This window comes from Halichondria panicea, chromosome 1 (assembly GCF_963675165.1).
Source record: "Halichondria panicea chromosome 1, odHalPani1.1, whole genome shotgun sequence".
In the NCBI taxonomy this organism is placed as follows: Eukaryota; Metazoa; Porifera; class Demospongiae; order Suberitida; family Halichondriidae; genus Halichondria; species Halichondria panicea.
Window position 1 is genome coordinate 14,886,462 of NC_087377.1, and position 22,960 is coordinate 14,909,421.

Sequence of the window (22,960 nt, forward strand, 5' to 3'; positions counted from 1 at the left end):
TCAGCAGCGAAATAACAAACTTTAGCCACAAAAATGTGATCTCAACTCTCAACATTGATTTGGACTAACAATCATAGTTTACTGCCATGTAAAATGTGGGTGTGTTCTGAGCTAAGCTACTGCGCATATGCAACTCAATGAATATCGTTAAACTGTTTTCACAGTGCCTATTATTCAAAGACTGCCTATTATTCAAAAAATTATTCTGGAATATTTGGCACAGGCCTAATGGCTATTATATAATTATACATATCCGCTATAATTTTTATTGTATCAATAATTATATAGGGGTTTATATAGGTCTAATTATATCGACTAATTATATAAATAGACTAAGTACAAATTAACTAATCTAGTATACAAGTATAAAAACGTCTAAAACAGATTACATGCAGTTTTGTTCACTTCACATGAAGAGAGCCATGACAGAAACCATAATGGTTATGGAGATGCTAGCGACAATCACAGACGCACTGTTGCCTCCAGGGTTGCCTCCAGGGTTACACGGGTCATTGGCTTGATACTGGCACTGGGCATCAGCCTCTTGGAGTCCATTGGAAAATATCTCGCTACTCGTCTATAACAAAGAAAACAGGAAATAAGGGAGTGTCACCGTGATACTTATTGAATAGCCCCCAGAAATTAAATAAGCTGCTGGCTCCCAAATATAATATATCGTTGTGGCGGGCAGTACATGTGGTGATTTTTTTGTACATGCAGGTGCATCAGATTATCAATCGACATGCACTGCATGTGAACTTACATCTTGCACAGTAAAGCACGAATCTCTAAAAGGTCCGTTGATAATGCTGCTTTGGAATGACTCAACCGCTTCAGGGCTCCATGGGATAACATTTAGAGCATTTAGGTACTCTGCATCAGATCTGGCAGTAAGAATAGCATTGATCTGCTGGCTGCAGGAAAATTTAGTAGGTATATAATTATAATTATAGCTGCATGCATGTATAATATTATGATCATCAATTGTATAAGTTTATTAGAGTTGAATAAGCATATGATTATAACTTAAATGCTTTAAATGGGTTTAGGTACCAAGATTACGCCCACCCCCGCTTTGAGTGAAAGTTCCTGGGTAATTTGCCTCGAGAATACGCCCACCATGCAGGAAGTGATGCATGCATACATGTATTTGTCAGTGAGCATGCATGCAGTTCAAGAAACGGTTGTGTTTTATCCGTTCGATTATCTGGCATATTCAGTACGTTATATCTGGCCTGCATGCCTCTGGAACCAAGGTGTCCAAATAATCTACATGTATACATTATAGGTTCTATATACAGTATATATATGTGCATGCATGATATTCTCACTCACGCAGTCACATGATTGGTGAGGAAAGGCTGATAGACATTCTGTACAAGAGGAATGTTGGTCAGACAGGCAGTTAGATCATTTCTTGGGTAGTAGTTTAAGAACGAGAGACACATCTCTTCAGTTGTACTCTCCCCTCCCTGCGATGATAGAAATATAGTCGTGAAAATTCTGCATTCATAGAGGAGAAACTGACGGAAATATTGAAACAGATAGGGTATAGCGTAAGTCTTGCACATTTAAAAAAAATCATGAGTATGGACATTAAAATTACCACTGACACTCCAGCTCTCCCCTCAGTGCTGTACTGACACTCCAAACGAATTATGTCACCCTGAAATTAGTAAGAAAATTGTAATACACATAATCATAATAATATTATTAATAGACCATAAAATAGAATCTATATAATTATACAGTATATAGACATTACGAAGGAGCTACTATATCACCGTGACGATATACGTATACTTACGGGCTGAACGTTAACTACTCTTGTAAGATAGTTAGCCTGCTGGAAGTTAAAGTCATATCGGAGATTTTGATCAATTGGTTCCAGCTCACGATAGCCATTACCACAAGAGCTATCAGGTCTCAAGTGATGAAGAATTAATGCAAATCCTGCAAAATAACACATGAAGTTCATGTTAATTGTACACGTATAATGGGTAGAAAATTAATTATATAGTAGACTCTCGCTAATTCAGCTCTCTGAAGTACGGTCACCTCGATAATTATACTGGTCATTTCGTTCGGCACGGATTGCTAGCTTGATTTTTACAGCACAAAACTCACCCTGAAATGCGGCCACTCGCTATTCCATATACTATAGTCAGTTCTGACTGCCCCAAACTAGGTTTTTAATGTACGTTTATTTTTTGGCTGGATGTGACGTTTTGGATTTGGCAGATAAAATTGGTTACACTGTACACTTATAAAATAATGATTCATTATCCAGAGACATAACTGCATTGGATTCGAGGCAGGGTCGCTTTTTAGCCGCGGCTATGTTCTGAAATGTAGTCACCTCATCTTGCATATTATAATTCACTTACCGGCTAGATGAGTGTGCAAAGTGTTGGCGAAGACATTTATGCCAGTTGAAGGAATCTACATGTGTAGAGAAGAATATAGTATTCATGACATATTTGTAATGTGGAATTAAGTATAGCTATAGTTGGGTTATCCAAATAAAATTTTACTGACAGATTTTCGACTGTAAATTATGTTTATATGCATTCGTATACCATAATGATCTTGTTATTAGGTGCTTACATTTGTGTTAGTACACCCGCTACTACACTCTCCAAACAGTTTGAACTGGGAGGCTCCAGGCGGTATGATCATTTGGCGATTGACCGTCTGTCCAACTTGCAGAATACCAGAATCGTAGGTACGCGGAGTGGCAGTGTACGAGAATCTCATCCCAGAGTTGTCCACAATATCTGCGAGGAAACATCTGAATGAGCGGTATGAACCAGATACATGTACATACAGTCTATTCATCTGTACGTAGGTGCATGTGAGTACGCAGGAAGATTTGGATTATACAGGAGTGGGTGACACGATTAAAAACGTTACATATTGAAGTGGAATTTGGCATTAAAATTTGGGAGGCCATAATGAGTTTTGATTCTTCAATATAAAGCAAGATATAAAAAAATTCAAAAGCTTATAGGGATCTCCATCACATGGCATGCTTCTTTATTGTCACAGCTGTATTATAGGACAACATCTTTTGACGAAACAGATACTATAATACTGTAACTGCATGTGGGAGGCTCATTTACTCAACTAGCTAGCAAACCTGTTTCTTATACTGACTTGAGGCTTGATTAGGGTTGTCATAGTGAGTTTCCATGACAAGATAGCGAGGACCACCTCCACCCACTGGGTAAGCTACATCAGCAGGGAACACAAAATCCTGTGGCAAACAGTATAGAACATATAATAATATAAGCACATCCTAATAGCATGGTTGTTTTAGGGCAATGTATCTTTTTTAGTTACTGCATGTATGCATGGTACTATGATTGTATAGTTGTGTTAAAACAATATAACGTTGTTACTAGTTTCCTATCAAAAATCAGCTGTATAATTATTATAGTATAAATTATAGTAAGCGCGCTGTACACACAATAATAATTATACTGGAATATTGTTAAATAATAAGTTAAAGCGCGGAACATTATAAAAAAAGCTGGCTATATACTTTTCGGTAAACCAACTATGTTGTTTGCACGATACATTATTTAATGATAGAGAATCAGACTTTCAGTCAGCTGCCTTTTCTATGGATGCAAACAAAAGAAATCGATGCATACAGGACAATTGCCATATACAAGGAACATCAATCCCAATCATAAATGCATGACCCTCCCTAAAAAGGCTTATCCAATAATTGTATTCATGGTTTGAGTATTCATTGTTGAGAGACTCACTCCTCCTCCCACAGCCCATCCCACTATCAGAGTGCCTTGTCTGCATTGTGATACCATGATCCCAGTTGGCCCACCACCATTACAGGGGGCACTGAAGCCGACATGCGTAGCATTGAGATTTTCGCACTCGTAGATCAGAATGTGGTGGACGTGCAACTCGTTTCCAGGGGTGATGACAGGCGATATCTGCAGTAATGATCACATGCATGCAATGAATGCTATTACCACTATTGTGTTTGTACTAATTAAATTAGGCTTATCACAGCCCAACTTGCTAACTAAAGCCATGCATGCTTCATTTGTATCAAGTGCGATAATTATATGAGCTATATAGCTCAATAATTTAATAAGGGCACGACTGACTTTATACACCAACAGTAATTTTACAGATTATCTCACGAGGAATTTTGACCATGTCATTCAACAAATAGCTAACTGACTTACCTTCGTCACATAATGAGTCATGGCTCTGATATCTTGCGGAAACTCTTCCACATAGCACCAGTAGGTGGTACTTTCACTGGGAACGGCGACCTGTATACATAATTATGGGCAAGTCAACAACATTCATATACATTACACATTATAGGATACAATAGATGATGGATGGTAAATGAATATGACAATAGATAGTTCCAAAATGTCACATGCATAGTTATGCCTCTACTATCAGATGACACTATAATTATGATAGTTCCAAAATGTCACATGGTATTGCATTTCAATACACCACCCACACCATCTTCTTTGCTAAAGATGGTCTCACATAATTACGATCATAAAATGCATACATTCCAGCTGCTATATTTGACAAACTTCAACAATTTATCCAGAGAAAAACTTACGATGTTCATATGCTTAGAAGGTCTTTGCATATACAAAGGATAGCTATAATTCAGTAGTAAAGACATAAAGACATATGCATGAGGTACATATGGAGTGATAAATAGCAAAAAAGTACACAGAGTTTGACTTACAGCATTAACAGCAACGTCAAAGGTCTGCAGATCATCCGAGTCAGGAGGCACTTGTTGTTGTCCTCCCAGAAGGTTGATACTCAATGTACCACGGTTTTGACGCCCGTGATACGTAGCTGAAGTGGGGTCATCGCTAACTGGGTCCACATCATTCCAGCTAAATATGATACGAGCTGTGTCTGTCTGTGTATTGAAGTGGGCTTAACTGAAAGTAGTGACATTCTAAAATAAACGAGTTAATGCGTGCATGAGTACTGCTGAAACAAGTATAACAGTTAGTATAGTCTTGCCCACACTAAAAGATAGCTTACATTAATATCTCTGTCTTGCTGATCACAAGTGGTCCAGTTTCTTCTAAAGGCAAGAACAGTGAATCCATTCTCTTGTTCTCCTGCCTCTAGGATCCAGTCTTGCTGTTTATCAACTGGTGGGAGGCTTTGTGCAGTAGCAAAGCGATCCTGTAAATAGGCAAATATAAAGGTGGCTATAATATAATAGTATCTAGTTTTTACAACGAGCTATTTAGAAATATACGCAGTAGATAGGCAAAGCACATGTATACATGAGGTATAGCCAAAGATTACTGGAACCTTTGCAACCAGTAAAAGCGTAGACCGTTACACGTTCCTTATATGGATTATGGTCTGTTTTACTACTTAAATGTATGAGCATTTCCCATTATAAACACTCTTTTATTCATGTGTTGCAAAGATTCTGCAAACTCCAGTAACTCACATCCAAAAAGGCTTGTCCTTGATCGTTGACCCATCCAATGACAATGTCAGAGTTAGGCATTCCTCCAGTGGGAGATAGTCCCAGTCCAATCCATCCAGTGGTGCTCACATTCACTGCAAACCTTATGCTCTGCTCCTCAACATTAAAGCTCCAGTGCAGCCTGTAGCTCCCTGGTCTCAGGTCAGCGGTCAGAGGGTAGGTGGAGAGGTCAATATTGGCTGCCAGGACAGCAGGGAGGAGAAGAGCAAGAAAAAATACACACTTCATTATTCCAATCTCTGATATATATACCATGTACCAGTAATGGAACAGCTAGCTAGCTAGCTATAATATTTCGGCAGCTGTATCATACTATCTATGGCTGTATAGACTACTTGTTTATACAGTCAGCATTTTCATAGAGCAGCAGCCACTCCCATATTTTGCAGCAAGGTGCTACGCCCACTTATCATCTTTGTGCAAATAATTATTATGAGTGGGTGGCTGTTTTGTTGCATGCAGCACACAACTGACCATGATCTGTATTCATATTCACCTTCCTTCTGCCATGAGGAACATTGTTATGCAAAACTTAATGTAATGCCGATATTTACCAAAAATGAATGTATTATTGTAGTAATGTGCATAGTGTTTACTTTTAATTAACTCATTTCCTGTGGTTAACTTTACTTCCTGTATTGTACTTTTCTGTTATTGTGGTTTCTGTTCGTTAGTAGGTTCTTTCTGTATAGTTGTTCTTTGTTCCCTTTGTGCCTAGCTATAGGGGCCGCTCCAGGCGGCTCTTTGTGTAGGGGAGCCTCTGCTCCACTGCCTTTTGTCTTGTACATACTTATACCTTTGTTCTTGTGCATTTTATCAGTTGTTGAATACTAAACTCAAATGTCTGCATGAACCTGCGACATAACAATTATTATTATTCCCAAGAGCATAATCGATCGTAGCCTCGATCCCAGGCCGCACTTCCCACTTCACTTATATAGACTGGTCAAACTCGGTGTAGAGACTTGTGTAACGTTTGCCACGATATTTATATGGCAACTATAACCGCATGCGGTTACCACAACAGAGTTTGACAAGTCTACTGTTTGCCTGCAACAGTGACGGCTTGCGAGTCTATACTCCAGTACAGGGTTTTGCAGAATGCGAGGCACTGGAGTTGCAACACACGAAGAAAAGTGTTGAGCACTGTGGTGTGCCTTGTATATACGGGAAATGCTCATAGTAAACAGACCACAGTGCATGTGCATGTATATACACAAAATCCATATAAGGTAAGCGTATAACGCTCTAAAGTATACGCTTTTACTGCATGCATGGTGCATGTGCATGTTGCAAAAATTCTGCAATTTCCAGTGCTACTGCATGACGCATTGTAGCGCTGCATAAATTGCTAGAAAGTAAACTAGATCTATACCTCTATATATAGTCACTCAGAATTTTTTCAAATAATTTTATAGTGACAAGTAGGCCCTGATAAATTATGCTCAGAATAATTTTAGCATAATAGGTGTCTAAAGAATAATTGGGAATCAATGTCCATTTTTGGTAAAGATCATTACATTAAGTTTTGCATAACGATGTTTTCATGACAAAAAATGCTGAGCTTGAGGTTGAGGGATCAATTCAAGTCAGCAAGATAACACTGCATGAGAATCAATGCATGATTATATTAATTATGTCGTGTAGAGGGAGAAGCATGCAGGTCAGGGGTATAGAGTTTAATGTTATCTTAGTATATATGGGTTGTCCTATACCTCCATACATATATAGAAGAGGGCTACAATCCACCGTTTGTAAAGCATAATAATGTTGTGTACGTAGAAAGACTAATTTATTTGATTTTATCCCCTTCCCGAAAAAGTTAAGTAAAATAATTGTAGCATTATAATTTATGTGTGTCTGAAGTTAAACTATGATTTCCCCCCGGCCCCCCTCTCCCCACACACAGCCAGGGCAGGAGATCACCCTGGGCTGCATACGCTACGATCTGACCACCATGCACAAACGAAGATGTGCGTGCGTCAACAAACTAGCCACCTCCCTCTCCAAGTCACCATGCAAGATCATTGTCAGTCAAAGAACCATAATTTAATCATATAGATATAAGAAGGGAGAGGGATGGGAAACGGAGCACGTGCGCACAATCACTTCTGTGTAATGCCAAAAGGTTGATCCGCGTTGCGGCTCTAGACACCCCGCCAACCCAGCGGGAAATGTTATTACTATCATTCACAGCTCCCCACTGGGACTCTTATAGTACTGTGCTGAGCATCCACACCTACTGTGCATCATATAGAAGCGTTGTGTATCTCACCAAGAGCTTGAAAACTTTCAAAGGCAGTTTTTTTAGTGTTGTATTATCGTTTCGGCTCTATCTAGTGGCTTTGTGTACCTTCTACAAGGAGAGGCTGTGACTACAGCCCAAAATATTAATGATTCCCTCTTTCTTAAGTAGCTGGGCATTGTATGCAAGTAAAATCAAAGCCACTCGGCTTTAGGTTGGTAAGTAATGTTCATTTTTGTCTTAGTAAGCTGGTTTTTAAAAGCAGACTTTTTGTGTACCCATTTAGAAAGTTACATCAATGATTGAATGTAAGTAAATGTCTCTTTGTATTCATTGATAGTTGGTTCATCGTATCGGCACAGTAATTTACGACAGAACTTTGCTACATTTCTATAATTCTCTATCATGTCTGTGACTGTACTGGAATACTCAACGGTACAGACAGAGCTCCTCTCAAGAATTTGCCTGTCCAAGCTGCTTTTTACTGCTTGGAGGGTCTCACTAACTATTGCTGCTACCTTGTTGTGACTGTTCCACTAGCCATTGCTAATACATGGAGCTCAATAGCTAGTTTATAGCCTAGTACTAGCTAAAAGCATGGGTTGGAGGAAATAAAGAAGAAAACATTGACCGAAACGCAGATCGTCAATGCTATTTACGTAACGTTTCCCATCCCTCTCCCTTCTTATATCTATGATTTAATGCAATCACATAACTTTTTGTGTAGTGTTATGGATCAATTCAACATGGTATGGCAAGTCTCTTGCTTTCACTCACTGCCCTTTGTGATGGACTACAAACTAGTATAGGTAGGACCAACACTGCCGGCCCTTGTCGACAGGTGTGTTGTTCTTGCAAATGTCTCTGCTTCTTGTTTTTGGTTCCTAACCACGCCCAGATACACGCCCAGATACAATCAACACCAGGCCTAGTTGGCGGCCTAGCTAGAAACAACTCGGCCTGGAATCGAGGCTACAAACATGGAATGGCATTCAGATTGAATGTAGTTTAATGCAATTAAACGTAGTTAACGCCAAGTATGAGCCGCGAAGTCGAGTGTTGAGCATGCGCGTGGTGGACCACGTGGTAGTATCAGTCGCATGTGTCAGAAAAGAAGGCAAACTGATATTTCCCGCCCACCCGCCCCTTTAGTTGAGTGTTTATAGTGTGCTTTAAGTTTTCCTCCGGCTAGGTCTCCTAGCCGTGATCAGCGTTCTTCCGCAGGGGCTCAAAACCCCTCTCGTGACCCATGACTAATTAGTTAGGGGTCGCGGGATGGGGTCAACCCCCCTCCCCTCGGGGAACGCCTTTGCCAAAATCTCTACACAATGGCCATGTCTTAACTTGGTTGCTGTGGCTTATTTTACAGTGTATAAGGTAAGTTGTTAATGGTTAATTAGGTGGTTAATTGGTGTTGAGAAAATATGAAGGCGTTAAATGCCATTGCAACTATGCCACTGTTAAAAGTTGTGTTGTGTCCAAGCACTGCCAAATTTCTAATACTAAAAAGTACATTACAACCGTTAGGTAAGTCAACACTGTGCTATTATTATAGCTATAAGATTATCGATTATCTTAGGTGCACTCATTTCTGAAGAAAGTATATTAATTTATTATGGCATGAATCCTTGTGATCTTATAGTTACGTACGTCGATCCGTCACAACGTCATTCACAGGTATATTATAATTCAGTATGTATGCATTATAATTATGTATACTAAATTATAGAACAAGATGTTATAGTGCATGGAACCTCCATAAAACGGACACCATTGCATAGGGAACAGCCTTTTGGCTGTTATAGAGAGGTAGCCACAGCTAAGATTGTGCAAAATAATGCTAGCACGGCAATAATGTCTTGCTAATTCTGGGTGTGCATGGCTGTCCATTCTGCTATCAGGAGAGTGCTATACATTGTATAATACTGGATATTTTGCAACACGATCATGCAGAGGATGTAATGTTCTCATCTGTAATGACTGCATGCCTGTGTGGTATATGTGTTGGCTGGCATGCAGTCATGCATTACAGATGAGAACATTACATCCTCGATCTGCTGAGCATTTTGACACCCTCCTATACTTATATAGGCTAAGTATAGTTGGCATGCTTTATAAGAGGGTGTCTATATAGTATTGTCTCATTTGATCTATATAATAATTATAGCTATAATATGGGTGTTGGTGCATGGGGATGAAACAAAATAAGGGAATTGGAGAAATTTGCTAGCAAAAATGGACTGTAAAAAATTAGCAAAAATTAAGGCTTTATTACGGTGGCCCTGAGCGTTACTATTAGTTCACCCATATGGTTCACCTTATAGCTACTTGATAGTTCACCTACCTTAGCTACTTGATAGTTCGCCTACCTTAGCTATACTTGATAGTTCAACTACCAAGTTTAACAACCTTAGCTACTTGATAGTTGACCTACCTTCGCTGCTTGATAGTTGACCTACCTTAGCTACTTCGCAGTTGACCTTTGAACTGTATGTTAATGCTGTTGTAGCCATACTGTACATAGTGACTAGAGATCAATAATAAGAAGTGTAATCTAACCATGCATATACATGAGTAACACTGGCTCTTCAAAATGTGTGTATGTAATACTGCGCCCTCGGGGAATATAAAATTATACAACTGCACGACGTAGAACAATAACAATATACACACGCAGATATCCACAGTACAGGTAGCTTGTACTGTGAACACCTATTGATTAGAAGCTGTTATCCAACTCATTTACAACTGAGTAGTAGTAAACACTCTTTGATCCCTACTGTGTATGCACTGTGCACATGCTGTGCATGTGCTTGCACTTGACAAACTACATTTACAAATGCAAAAGGGCCGGGACGAGAGTATTGCTGGTTGGGTGGTTTGCATGTGAATCGGGTGAGGTATATAGCATGCGCATGAGATTGAAATGTGTGCTAGAATAACTCGGCAGATAAAATTAATGATTACACGCAGTTGCACCCTGTTACTTTGTGCACAGTAGTTCCACACTCTTCTCTTCTTATGCACTCTTGATTGTATTGCTATTTTTCATGAAAATTATAGTCAAAAAATTAAGCACATGCACTGTTATTTGCATGGTCACTGCATGACTATATGCTTTTAGATAAGCTAGTTTACTGGAGATCATGTGACAGCACTAATTAAGGTTAAAGAGATGATACACTGTTTATTCCTTTGCAGATATAACTGTATACCAGTTGTGGGATAATGAAAGTAAGGCAACCCTGGTTTTGCATAAAGGTTGCCATCATCCTTTCAGCACTGATCATCACTATTAGTATTGAAGAGTTGTTTAAAATTTCTCTTCAAGGAAAGAATGCACAACATTCCGATCCATCTACTCTGATGGGATTAATGACAACATCGTGGAATAACGCCAAAACCAGTCACATGATGTTCCTTTGAAATTAGGCACCTTATCCATAACTCCACCACTTTCCCTTATAGGAGGAGAGAGAAAATTGTTGTTTTATCTCATTTTCACCACAAATGCTACTGTCGGATCAGATAAAAGGTTACATGGAAAGTTCAATTGGCGCCACCTACGTACTGTTGAATCCATTTTCTATCACCATCCGACTGCTGAAGTCAATATGTACAGTAACACCTTACCCAATAACACTTTCAATGCCTTGACTGAACTTGGTTACTCAATTCAGATTCACAGGTACGATTTAAAAAGAATGCTCATTGGTACTCCAGCCGAGGGTTTCATAATGAAGTTGGAAAAGGCTAGAAAAAACAAATACTGGTATTCTAATGAATCTAATCTTGTTCGTATGCTCCTTTTGTACAAATTTGGTGGCATTTACATGGATACAGATATTATTGTGGTGAGACCACTATATTCCCTGGGAAGGAACATTGCAGGGTGGGAGACACAAAATAGAACGATAAATATGGCTTTTTCGAAGTTTGAGAAGGGGAATCTATTTATAGAAGCTTGCCTAAAAGAATTTTCACAGCACTATGATGGTCGGTTTTGGGGTCTTAATGGACCAGAACTCATCACCAGGATTTATTTCAGATCAAATTGGAGCAGTTATGATGTAGAAATCGTTGACCGCAACTTATTCTACATGATTCTCTGGAGTAATATAAACAGTCACTGTTTCGAGGACACAGAAGGAAATACTTTTGACATCAACATGAAAGTGCTTAAAACTGAGGCTTTTGTTGTGCACACAAACACAAAGATCACAGAATACCAAGGAATGAACGGCCCTCTGAAAAATGGCACAATTTGTAAGTACCTCTATAATTCATTTTGTGTCCTTTGTGATAAAGTTTACCTGGACTATAAAATGAACATCTAACTGTAGCTATAATTATTATCTGCATCATGTATATAATTATAATAACTATATTTAAAGCTATAACAGTTATGTGACAATTTTGCTTGCTGTTTTGACTAATGAGTATAATTATTGCCGTTACAATAATAAAATTATTACGGAACAAACACCCCATGCATGCATGCACATCAGCAATTTGTTCGCATGCATGCATGAGTACGTAGTGGCAGGGGAATAATACTGTATACATGAACTATATATATAGGGGTGGGGGCCCTGGCCCAGAGGGACATATTGCACCGTTTTTTCGGATGGTGGAAATTTTCGTATTTCTTGTATCAGTATAATTATAGAGCACCTACGAAAATGTTCATTTTTCTTGCACAAAGATTCAAGTTCACTATAATTATAACATTATATACTGAGCTGCATACGAAATATTTAAATGGACATAATTATAGTTTACACAAAATTTTGTGCAAAGTAAATCTACCCGCTATATACGAGAATTTTACCCCGTTGACAGTATTCTCTGTACATAATTACGGAAGCCGGGAATGGTCAACTCGAGCGGCAGAAAGAGCATGTGCTAGACGTCATCATAATTTAATATGTCGGACGCTGATATCTTCAAAACTACAGGCTGAAGATATATATACAGACACCATTCATCAACCGTTTTAAAGCTACTGTTTAGCCTATTGTAATATCTATATTCTCCAAGTATTGTAGCTAGACAGCCCGGTATATGCATTATAGATCTATAAACTCTTATGATATCATGCATGCATTGGGTTAGAGCGGATATCGATCCTCTATTCAGAACTTAATAATTATAGCAAGTATATAACAGAAATATTATAGCTATAGAAAAATATAGTTATTCAGGAATTATTGCCGGTGTTTTTACTTGAAAGATTCTAGGTCTAGCTAATAATTATATAGTTATACAACATATATGAATTGTCAGATTGTTCTTTTATATAGCAACTTCAGTTATACCATCAGAGTCATCAGTCCCATTGTGATAGCTACCACCATAAGTACATTAGCGACCACATTTCCAGCTCCACTAAAAATAGTGGTAGTAGCAGTAGTACTGTCACAGATACCAGCCCGAGGGTCAGGAGCTTGGTACTCACACTCTACTGCTAGGAGGCCATTGGGGAAAGTTTCCGCAAAACCCTGCAGATCGAGAAATAGAGACAGGAACATAATATATAGTTGAGCCAGTAAATATTATGTATCGCTGTTGTAACTATAATATTATATTGAAACAGAGAAGAGACAATACAATTTTAATATGCATGCGCATGAAGCATGCTTTCATCAATTGAACTATGATTATTATCATTATAATTATATATATAGATAAGCAAATTTCCTTCTTACCATTGGTGAGATACACAAATCTTGTACTGGTCCATTGACAACACTAGATTTCAGGGAAGCAACTTCATCGGATGTCCAACTGACGTTACTTAGAGCATTCTTCACAGTAGCTACTCCAAAGTTTCCAGAACTTGCTCCATCCAGCAAAGCTTCCTGCTGCTCTCTATAGGATTGGCCAGAAACACATAATTATGGAGAAAGACAATTGCACCATACTATATATATACGTAGACTCTCGCTATTCCGACTCTCTGAAGTACGGCCACCTCGATATATAATTATATCGGCCATTTGGTTTGGCACGGAATGCTAGCTATATATGTTTACTACACACACACTCGCTATTCCGTATACCGGCCAGTGCTGGCTGTTGTCCCAAACAAGGTTTCAATGTAACGTGTATTACTGCCGGATATGACGTTTTGGGTGTGGTTTAGCAAATAAAATTGGATTACACTTAAATAGAGAACAGAATGATTCATTATCCTTCATTATCCTCGAGACAAGAAGCAAAATTAGTCATTAGATTCGAGGTAAGGTCGTTTTTAAGCGGGGGCTAATTTCCTGAAATACAGCCACCTCGCTATTCCGGCCAAGCTGCATGCAGTGGCGTAGGCAGAGAGGGGCTGACGGGGCTAGAGCCCCCCCCCCCTTTTGTGCTCCATCAACTCCAACTCAGCTTGAATCACTGTGATCTGACAATCTACTCTGCACTGTACTGTATGCACAGTTACTAGAATGATGTCATTCAATGGAAATGTGGGCAGGGCCATCTAATGCGCATGCTGACTGCTGAGTGATGACCTTTTCTTTAGGTAAAATTTCATGTTATTCAGCGCCTGCTCTGGCTCTGCTCAACCGTCAAAAGTCTTTCCCACAATTGTATGAATTTACTAAGATGACTAAAACTTACGGAGTCAGTGAGTCATTCAAGAAGGGTTGCAAGACCTGAGGATCTCTGAGTGCAGGCTTTGAAACACAAGTCGTTAGATCCATCCTTGGATAGTACTGTAAGAATACCAGACACATCTCCTCCATTGTGCTCTCACCACCCTGTACAGAATCGGCAGTATAACTGTCATGCTTCAAAATATTTAATTGCCTATAATTATATTGATATAGGGACAGCAATATGCATTGTTAGTATACGATATTCTTGAATTCTTCGACTTAATTATTTTCTTAATGAACACATGAATTAAGTCATTACAACAAGATATAGCATCGATCGTCACATGCAAGGACATATTGGATTTTCATTGCTGTATACTGATAGCCGTGTTATATTGTATACCTACCAAAGTGACAAGATCTCTGTCCGTAGTATTGTAGATGCATTCCAGTCGCAGGATATCTCCCTAAACAAAAAAATCAAGTCATTACCGCTATTCTGGAAATTATTATGACAAACTCCAGCAGGGTTTCACAAAGATAGGGGCACCCCTGCATATGGTACTTCCCCCTAGAAATAATTATGAAAATATGGTGCCACAAAAAGTTGGTGTTTAAAAAAGAAGAACTAATGCAACAAAATTGCAGCTAGGCAAAAGGATTCCCAAAAAGGACAATAATAATTATGACCATGCAAGGGGCCGGAAGGGGGGTAGTCCGTATGTAAAGGCATAAACATCTGGCTTACTGGCTTGACATTAATGATCTCTGGAAGATGAACTGTTTGTTGAAAGTTAAAATCGTACTGCAGATTCTGATCGATTGGCTTTAGCTGTTCCCATCCATTATCACCACAAGTCTCACTTCTCCTTATGTGATGAACGACCAACCCCACACCTGCAATGATTATCACAATTATATACAGCATATACGTTCATTTCAGTTCCAGAAAACGCATCAGTTCACAGCTATATATAGCTGAATAATTAACGCTTTCTCAAATTATAATGTGACAATCATGCATATAAATTATAAGATATGGCGATTTGGCAAGACTAGTGCATGTATACCCTAGGAGGGGGGGGGGCTATAGTGTATATATACATTGTGTGGTTGAAAACAGATGGCTCAAAGTATACACTTCTCCTTATTGAAGTGGAGGTTCTGTATAGATATATACAGTGCATGCACAGTTGTATAGCCTATAGCCCATGCATGCAATTTACTTACCAGCAAGATGGGTGTGCAGAGTGCTGGAAAAAACAGAGATACCCTCCTCTGGAATCTGTGCACAAAAAAACAAAAATGCTGCATGCATGGTTGTGAGATGTAAAACAGCCAAGGGTATATCAGTGCTCTATATATCAGTTCCTCATGAAAGATAGAATGAGAAATAAGAATGAGCCAGGATTTCATACATGTAGTTAAATCCGCTCATGATGTTGAGGGGTGTGTTTTGAAGCTAGCTACAGAGCAATTAACCACCCGCTATAAAACAGCTAAGAACTCAGGTTCGGATTGAACTTACAATGACTTCAACAAAGCAACCTCTCAATAACTACCACCTCTCTACTCTGTACAACGAGCAGCTTTCTAGTCTCCAATAAATTTTAGCAATGGAAAATAACCTCCCAGAATGGACAGCCACACCCAGAATTATAGCAGTGAAAAACTAGCTGTATAGTCCCAAAGCCTTTTCAAAGCTTGCATGTATGAACTAGAGAAGCATGCAGTTACAGCAAAGCTCCAAAATCCACTTGTATATTATAGCATATAGAGCATACATGTGAATGCATTATATAATTATAGTTCCCCAGTGGTGTTCGTTTTATGGAGATTCCATGCACTCACTGTATATTTACTAATTACTATAGAGATCGAAACAATTAATATCAGAATTTAACCTAACAATTAACAATTAACATCAGAAACAAATGATTATTATAATTATACTGTCATATATAAGAGTGACTCACATGTGCACTAGTACAGTCAGAGCTGCACTCTCCAAACACTCTGTAGTCTTGCACCCCAGGGGGTATAATCATGGATGGATGGACATCATGCCCCAAAAATAGAAAACCCGAACTAAAAGTACGCTCTGTACTTGTGTAGAAGAATTTCATGCCAGAGCTATCCGAGATATCTGCATGTATTGAGGAAATATCAGTTACCATGCATTATGGTATATAGCTATAGAAGCTGGTGTCTAATATTACATCCTCATAACCAGAATGTTAATTGTTGTATCATATGATTATTGAAAACCAGATAGTGAAATGCGATGGTAACTGTACATAGCATGTATACTGTACTGCACATAGCATGCCTCAAACTAAAACCGTATTATTTATAGTAGTATTCCATCACGTGAATCACTAGCTTGTTATGATCAGGTCAAAGATGCGTTTCGCTAGCAAAACATTACATGCATGCATGCAATAGTATAATAAAAATTATGGGAGCTCTATCACTTAGTATATGCTTTTTATGCCTGGTGTGCATGCATGCGTAAATGAGGTACATGGTATATAGCTGCAAGTATGCTCAAACCAATTGATACAATGCCTGTAGATAACAGCTCTATCCTTTGACAAGAGGTTATACACATTATATTTGCTAACTAGCTATTTCTTACTGGAGCGTAGATCAGGGTTGTCGTAGTGAGTTTCCATGACAAGAAAGTGAGGATTACCATCTCCACCCACCGGATAGGCCACATCAGCGGGGTATACAAATTTCTAAAATAGTAGATTCGGACATCATAATAAAATTATACATGCATGCACAGCTAGTACAGTAGGAAGAGGAGGGACCCCAACATTATAGACCAATTTCTATAATATTATAGTTAAGGAAATATACATCATGGCTAAATTAATCCTCTTTTTTCCACTAGCATCTATACAATGTATATGCATTTGCATTATAATTAATGCACCATAGCGCATATAAGTTCAACGGCCCCCCAAATTTCGAAAATTACTCCCGTTAATTATTGAGGGGTAGATGTGGCGAGCCTAGCTAATAATTATTATTTTAGCGAATGAGGCAAAATTGAAAGGTAAATTTGACGATCATGCTGCATGATCTCGTACAATTAAGCTGAAACATTAATTGGGGACTCTCACCTTGAATCGAAAAATTGCCAAAATTTATTCGTCGCCAAATTATGAAGGTAATCAAAGAAATGCAATTCCTAATTGTCATCATGCAATCATGGCAATAGAGTAAGTATAAGTATTATTATGCCAATAAAAAGAACTGTTGTTGACAAGTATACAGTTATGTACACAAACTTACATCTCCTCCAACAGCCCATCCAGCAATTAGAGGGTTGCCACCACGACGGCAACTAGACACGGCAGCATCTCTACTATTTCCAAAAGCATTACAGGGAGCACTGTAGCCAATGTGGTTGCTATTGAGGTTTGTGCACTCGTAGATCAGGAAATGATGAACATTCAGCTCATTGTCAGCTTGAATAACAGGTGTCACCTATTGGAGTATAGCAAAAATGATTTTGCTGAGTCTCAGACTACACAGGGGTGTAACTAAAAATTTACGGGAAGGAGGTAACACCCCGGCAAAATATTTAACCGGAAACCACACCCACTAATTATCGGGTAGAAGTGCATGCAAATGGCAGTAAACTGCTATTTACCTGCTCTTCTTCTTTTTCTACAGTGATAGAGCACATTTTTTGCTCATTCTATATACCTATAGATCATGTTTTCCATAAATACTGCAATCTGATTGGCTAAAGGAAGTGTTCTATCCAACTTAGAAAATCATGTACTTACTTAGAAAATCATGTACTTCACTTTAGAAAATCATGTAGCAAAGAACATTAAAATCTGATTGGCTAAATACTCATAGTTGCTATGAGATCTAAAATGCTTAGACACTGTTTAGGAAGTTTCCACATGATTTAGAAGTCCTCAGGGCTAGTAGAACCCTCACTGCGTTCGGGATACTACAACCAGCTTCTAAGTCATGTAGAAACTTCCTAAACAGTGTCTAAGTATTATTTAGAACACACCTAGCCAAGATTAAGTGTTTTAATCTGCATGCCGAGGATATGGCCTCGAGGTTAACGTGGTGCTCGAGGCGCAGCCGAGTGCATTACGTAACCGAGAGGCCATCCGAGTGCACCAGCATTAAAACACGTGACTTGGCTAGGTGTGTTCTAGTGCTGTCACGTGAGCTCTAGCCTCGTGGCAGCTAGATCTAGCTACATTTTAAATCAGTTGCTGGTGGCTAGCTAGCTAGCTAGACGTAATAGCAAGTTTTAGTAGGTTTGTAGATCCAGTAACTGATGCAAAGGAGAAGGAGATACGATCTAAAGCTATCTGGACTGACTGGGCATATTCTCGACTTATTTCTCCTGCTGACCAACAGTCCCGATCCCACTACTGGATATGCCTCCAGCTGATCTGGCTTACTGGATGGGAAACTTTGTGCGCAAACTATATGGCAATGAGTATCTGGTTTGCTCTTTTGGAAAGCTATGATATTCGAAGCACCTTTGTTGAAACGATTATATGGATCTGGCTTAGGTACAGGTATGTACATCTTCGAAGCAAGCTGAGCCTATTTCTCCAGACGAAAAAGCGATGCTATGATCAAGTCAGCAATTTGGTATATACACATGAAACAAGTCGAAACAATAACATTCAACTTTATAATACTTTTCAGCTTTGCTTGTGTACGTGTACATATTCCATCTGCTTGTATTATTATTATAATTATGATGACATTCAGATTCAATCTGCTTGTATTATGATTGTTTGATAAAAAGTGTGCATTAACAAACCAACTTAAAGCACACTTAAGTGTGGATTAAGTTATTTAATCCATGGTCACCTGACTACTTTCAGATAAGCTGATTGGCTGGAGATCATGTGACAGCACTAACTCATTATAGTTGGCAGAAGTTAGCTAGCCAGAGCTATTAAAAGCTAGTGATGTGAGTCACATGACACTTGATGTTCAATAGTACAGGAGGCAAGGGCCTACTCTGCCTCATTGCTAGTTACGCCCCTGCTATAATAATGTACCCTCGTGATAATACGCCCATTCCCTGTTTTGCTATAAACTTCCTGTATACGAGGTTATTTTGACTCGAAAATACGCTCAATAGCTAAAACATCACGTGTGTGGTTTAGTGAGTACTTCTTCTAAAAAGGCACCGCTTTTTCCTTTTCGAGACTATCATATGAAATAGCTATTAGCCTAATGAATTTATATGGTGCCTTCAGGCTTATGGGATAAATCTCCAGGTAGAAGGAGGCCTTTTAAAAGAAGTGCGGTAGCTCACCAGCTTGCCCTCGATGTATAATTATTAGCTATAATTTTTATGAAGGGAATAACTACATCCCATTATATAGTATATACAGTAGAGTCTCGATATCCGACTTGCGACTTGGCTGATCATTAAGCAACAGTTCAAAATAAGCTCTAACCTTTGTGATGTAGCGTGTTTTGTTTTTCAATTCTGCAGGTAGCTCGAATGCAGAACACCAGTAGGTAGTTCTTTCACTTGGAAGAGTGATCTGAGGAGGAGAAAACCATGTCTATATATTATACATGTTTTGTACATTGACATATCGATCTATATTGAGACCGATGATTATGATTACCTTAATTATTGTGTAATAATATAACATGTATATACTTGTACCACACTGCTAGGGTGTTTTATTGCCAAGCATGTAAATCACATCCCCTTCAAGTGTTTCAGCACTCATGATGACTGTGTGCCAGTTAGACTACTGATCGAGTATTAACCATCACACTAGCTTCCACTTTAACATTCAAGTGTTTCAGCCCACTCGCTACTCACCATGAATATCATTAACAGACAGCACCTACACATAGTAGGAAGTGCATGTCTAATAGTTCCCACCACACCAATTCAAGGTTATGGCTATACCTATATAATTATAGCAAAAATTATAGCCAAAGGAAAATACTGCAAATCAAATACCTGGTGAATATAGACTGGACACCGTGCAGCCACTAATGTTTGGCACGCAACTCGAGAAAAATTCAAGATTTACCAAGATTTTTTTTTTATAATAATTCAACTAATGTTTAGCATGCAGTGTTGTCAAAGGATTTCAATCGATGATTACATAATGCTCATGCATGCTCAGCCCTATACATGTAACACAGCGCCATTTAGACTGAAATTAAGTATTAACTTCCAGCTAACCACAGAGTTTCAGCCCCACTCACTTACTTGCATGAATAATTAACAGACAATATTAGCCGCTACATACTAGGAAGTGCATGTCATATTAATTGTTCCCACCACACCAATATGAATTCAGGCTAACTATAGCAATAACTATAGCCAAAGAATAAGCAAACAGCTGTAAACAATTTGACACCGTGCAACCATTTTAATGCTTGGCACGTAATTCGAGAAAAGCTCAAGATTTATCAAAGCAAACCTATGCATGTATTATTATGAGTTTAACTTACATTAACAGTGATATCAAAGGATTGCAGATCAGCCGGATCAGGAGGCACTTCTTGTTGTCCTCCCAACAGGTTAACACTGGATGCTCCACGGTTTGTCTCATGGTACATCACTTGATTAGGGTCGTCATCAACAGGGTCAGCGTTATTCCAACTGAAGATCATACGAGCTGTGTCACTCTGCATGATGCATGTAGAATCAATAATTAGCAATGAAGTGTTTTTCCTACTACTATTATTATAGTATAGCTATAATAATTTGTACTCAAACAAACACAACAAAGCAGCAGTGTCTGTTAATTCCGTAGAAGTGAATACGATATTAATAATAGTAATATAATTATTCACAAATGAGGAACAATTTTTGAACCTGGATGTCTTTGTCAAATTGTTCATCACAAGTAACCAAATTTCTTCTGAAGGCAAGAATAGTGAATCCATTCTCTTGCTCTCCACCCTCAAGGATCCAGTCTTGCATGGCATCAACTGGTGGGAGGCTTCTTCCAGTGGCAAAGCGATCCTGAAATCAAGCAATATACACGTGATAGCATGCATATTAACTTAATATAGCTATAGCTATAATTATGTATCTAATGTCTAGTATAGAGATGTCACAAGCAACTGCAGATACGTCCTATATACTGCATGTATTATAGACACCATTAAATTAATAGCACTTTTTTGTAGAATTGAATATTCTCACATGCAAAAAGGCTTGTCCTTGATCGTTGACCCATCCAATGACGATGTCAGAGTTACGCATTCCTCCAGTGGGAGACAGTCCCAGTCCAACCCATCCAGTGGTGCTCACATTCACTGCAAACCTTATACTTTGCCCCTCAACGCTCCAGTGCAGCCTATAGCTCCCTGTAGCTGGTCTCAGGTCAGCGGTCAGAGGGTAGGTGGAGAGGTCAATATGGGCTGCCAGGACAGCAGGGAGGAGAAGAGCGAGTAAAGCAAATGTCTTCATGTCTAAAGTACTTTAACAGCAATGTATAATAGAAAAAACTACAACTGAAAATCTTGTGCTGAAACATGATTTTATAATAATTATCTGGGAGCTAGAGGAGGGAGTGGCTGAATTCCTTGGATGAGGTATAGGTTCCCCCTATAATTTGAAACATGCATGTAAGCATAAAGTATAGGGCCGGATATGTGGTGACTAACTACCTATCACGAACTTTCTTGGAAGGGGCTGTTGAACTTTCTTGGAAGGGGCTGTTACATAACTGTACTTGCTTACCCTCTGATTGGATATAGTACACTCATGCATACACACAATGACTGGATTACAGGTATCATGTGATGACCCCTAACTACCTATATCCAAGACCTTTCAACTATAACATCCTTATATTTACATCCTGTATGTACTTTTACAGTTTGAGCAGCTGTGTCACTGCATGTATTATATATAGCCAGAGGAAGCTTATCCTTTTCTGTGCATCCTGTTTATTTACCCTATAATTATACATTTCCTGTCTTAGATCATTTTCTTACTTTTGGTTTAGCCCTATATATAGCTTGTCAAATTATACTGTACTTGCAAGCTATATACGAATGTGCTGATCTAGCTTGTTACCGAACAATTGGTTCTTTTTTCACTCATAATTACATATTTGGTTTCCGCACAAGATAAGTATTTTATACGGCATATATATATAGAGCAGCTATACATGTAGCCTCGATCCCAGGCCGATCCATCTCTAATTGAACGCTAGGTCGCCTCCAGGCCGATCCATCTCTAATTGAACGCTAGGTAGGCGACCTAGCGTTCAATTAGAGATGGATCGGCCTGGGATCGAGGCTACTATACATGTAGATCTAGCTACAATTATTCAACCAGATAAATAGAGCAAAGATAGCACTGTTGCCACAAATAACAGATATTATTTAAAGTATAGCTTTAGCTAAGGTTATATCCCTGTACAAGCAGTGCCATATACCTTACACTGCATGCTATAGTATAATTATACACTATTTTCAAATTTCACAGCTATAGCCTAAGGGTATATATATAGGTATGCACGAGGCCTGACGAGGTACCAGGTTTGTCTCGGGTATATGCATGCAGGCCGAACATTTGATGAGTACAAAAAGAATGTC

General features: G+C 38.8%; 2 protein-coding genes across 2 annotated transcripts; both read right to left on the minus strand.

Annotated features, from left to right (window-relative positions):
- Positions 1 to 243: 243 nt before the first annotated feature.
- On the minus strand, positions 244 to 5,883 carry LOC135344838 (DBH-like monooxygenase protein 1 homolog). The gene is made up of 13 exons (XM_064542161.1): positions 5,486 to 5,883; positions 5,062 to 5,208; positions 4,751 to 4,933; positions 4,218 to 4,307; positions 3,774 to 3,959; positions 3,157 to 3,256; positions 2,608 to 2,777; positions 2,388 to 2,442; positions 1,808 to 1,953; positions 1,607 to 1,666; positions 1,336 to 1,472; positions 764 to 914; positions 244 to 577 (listed from the first exon to the last, which is right to left on the minus strand). The coding sequence occupies exons 1-13, from the start codon at positions 5,777 to 5,779 to the stop codon at positions 407 to 409; spliced, it is 1,890 nt and encodes a 629-aa protein (XP_064398231.1). The 5' UTR covers positions 5,780 to 5,883; the 3' UTR covers positions 244 to 406.
- Positions 5,884 to 12,898: 7,015 nt separating this feature from the next.
- Positions 12,899 to 22,134, minus strand: LOC135344761 (DBH-like monooxygenase protein 1). Its single transcript, XM_064542062.1, has 13 exons — positions 21,558 to 22,134; positions 21,225 to 21,374; positions 20,858 to 21,034; positions 19,834 to 19,923; positions 17,672 to 17,866; positions 17,007 to 17,109; positions 16,345 to 16,514; positions 15,599 to 15,653; positions 15,117 to 15,265; positions 14,776 to 14,835; positions 14,391 to 14,530; positions 13,478 to 13,640; positions 12,899 to 13,270 (listed from the first exon to the last, which is right to left on the minus strand). Exons 1-13 carry the CDS (start codon positions 21,822 to 21,824, stop codon positions 13,082 to 13,084), a joined length of 1,908 nt encoding a protein of 635 aa, XP_064398132.1. The 5' UTR covers positions 21,825 to 22,134; the 3' UTR covers positions 12,899 to 13,081.
- Between the last annotated feature and the right edge of the window lie 826 nt (positions 22,135 to 22,960).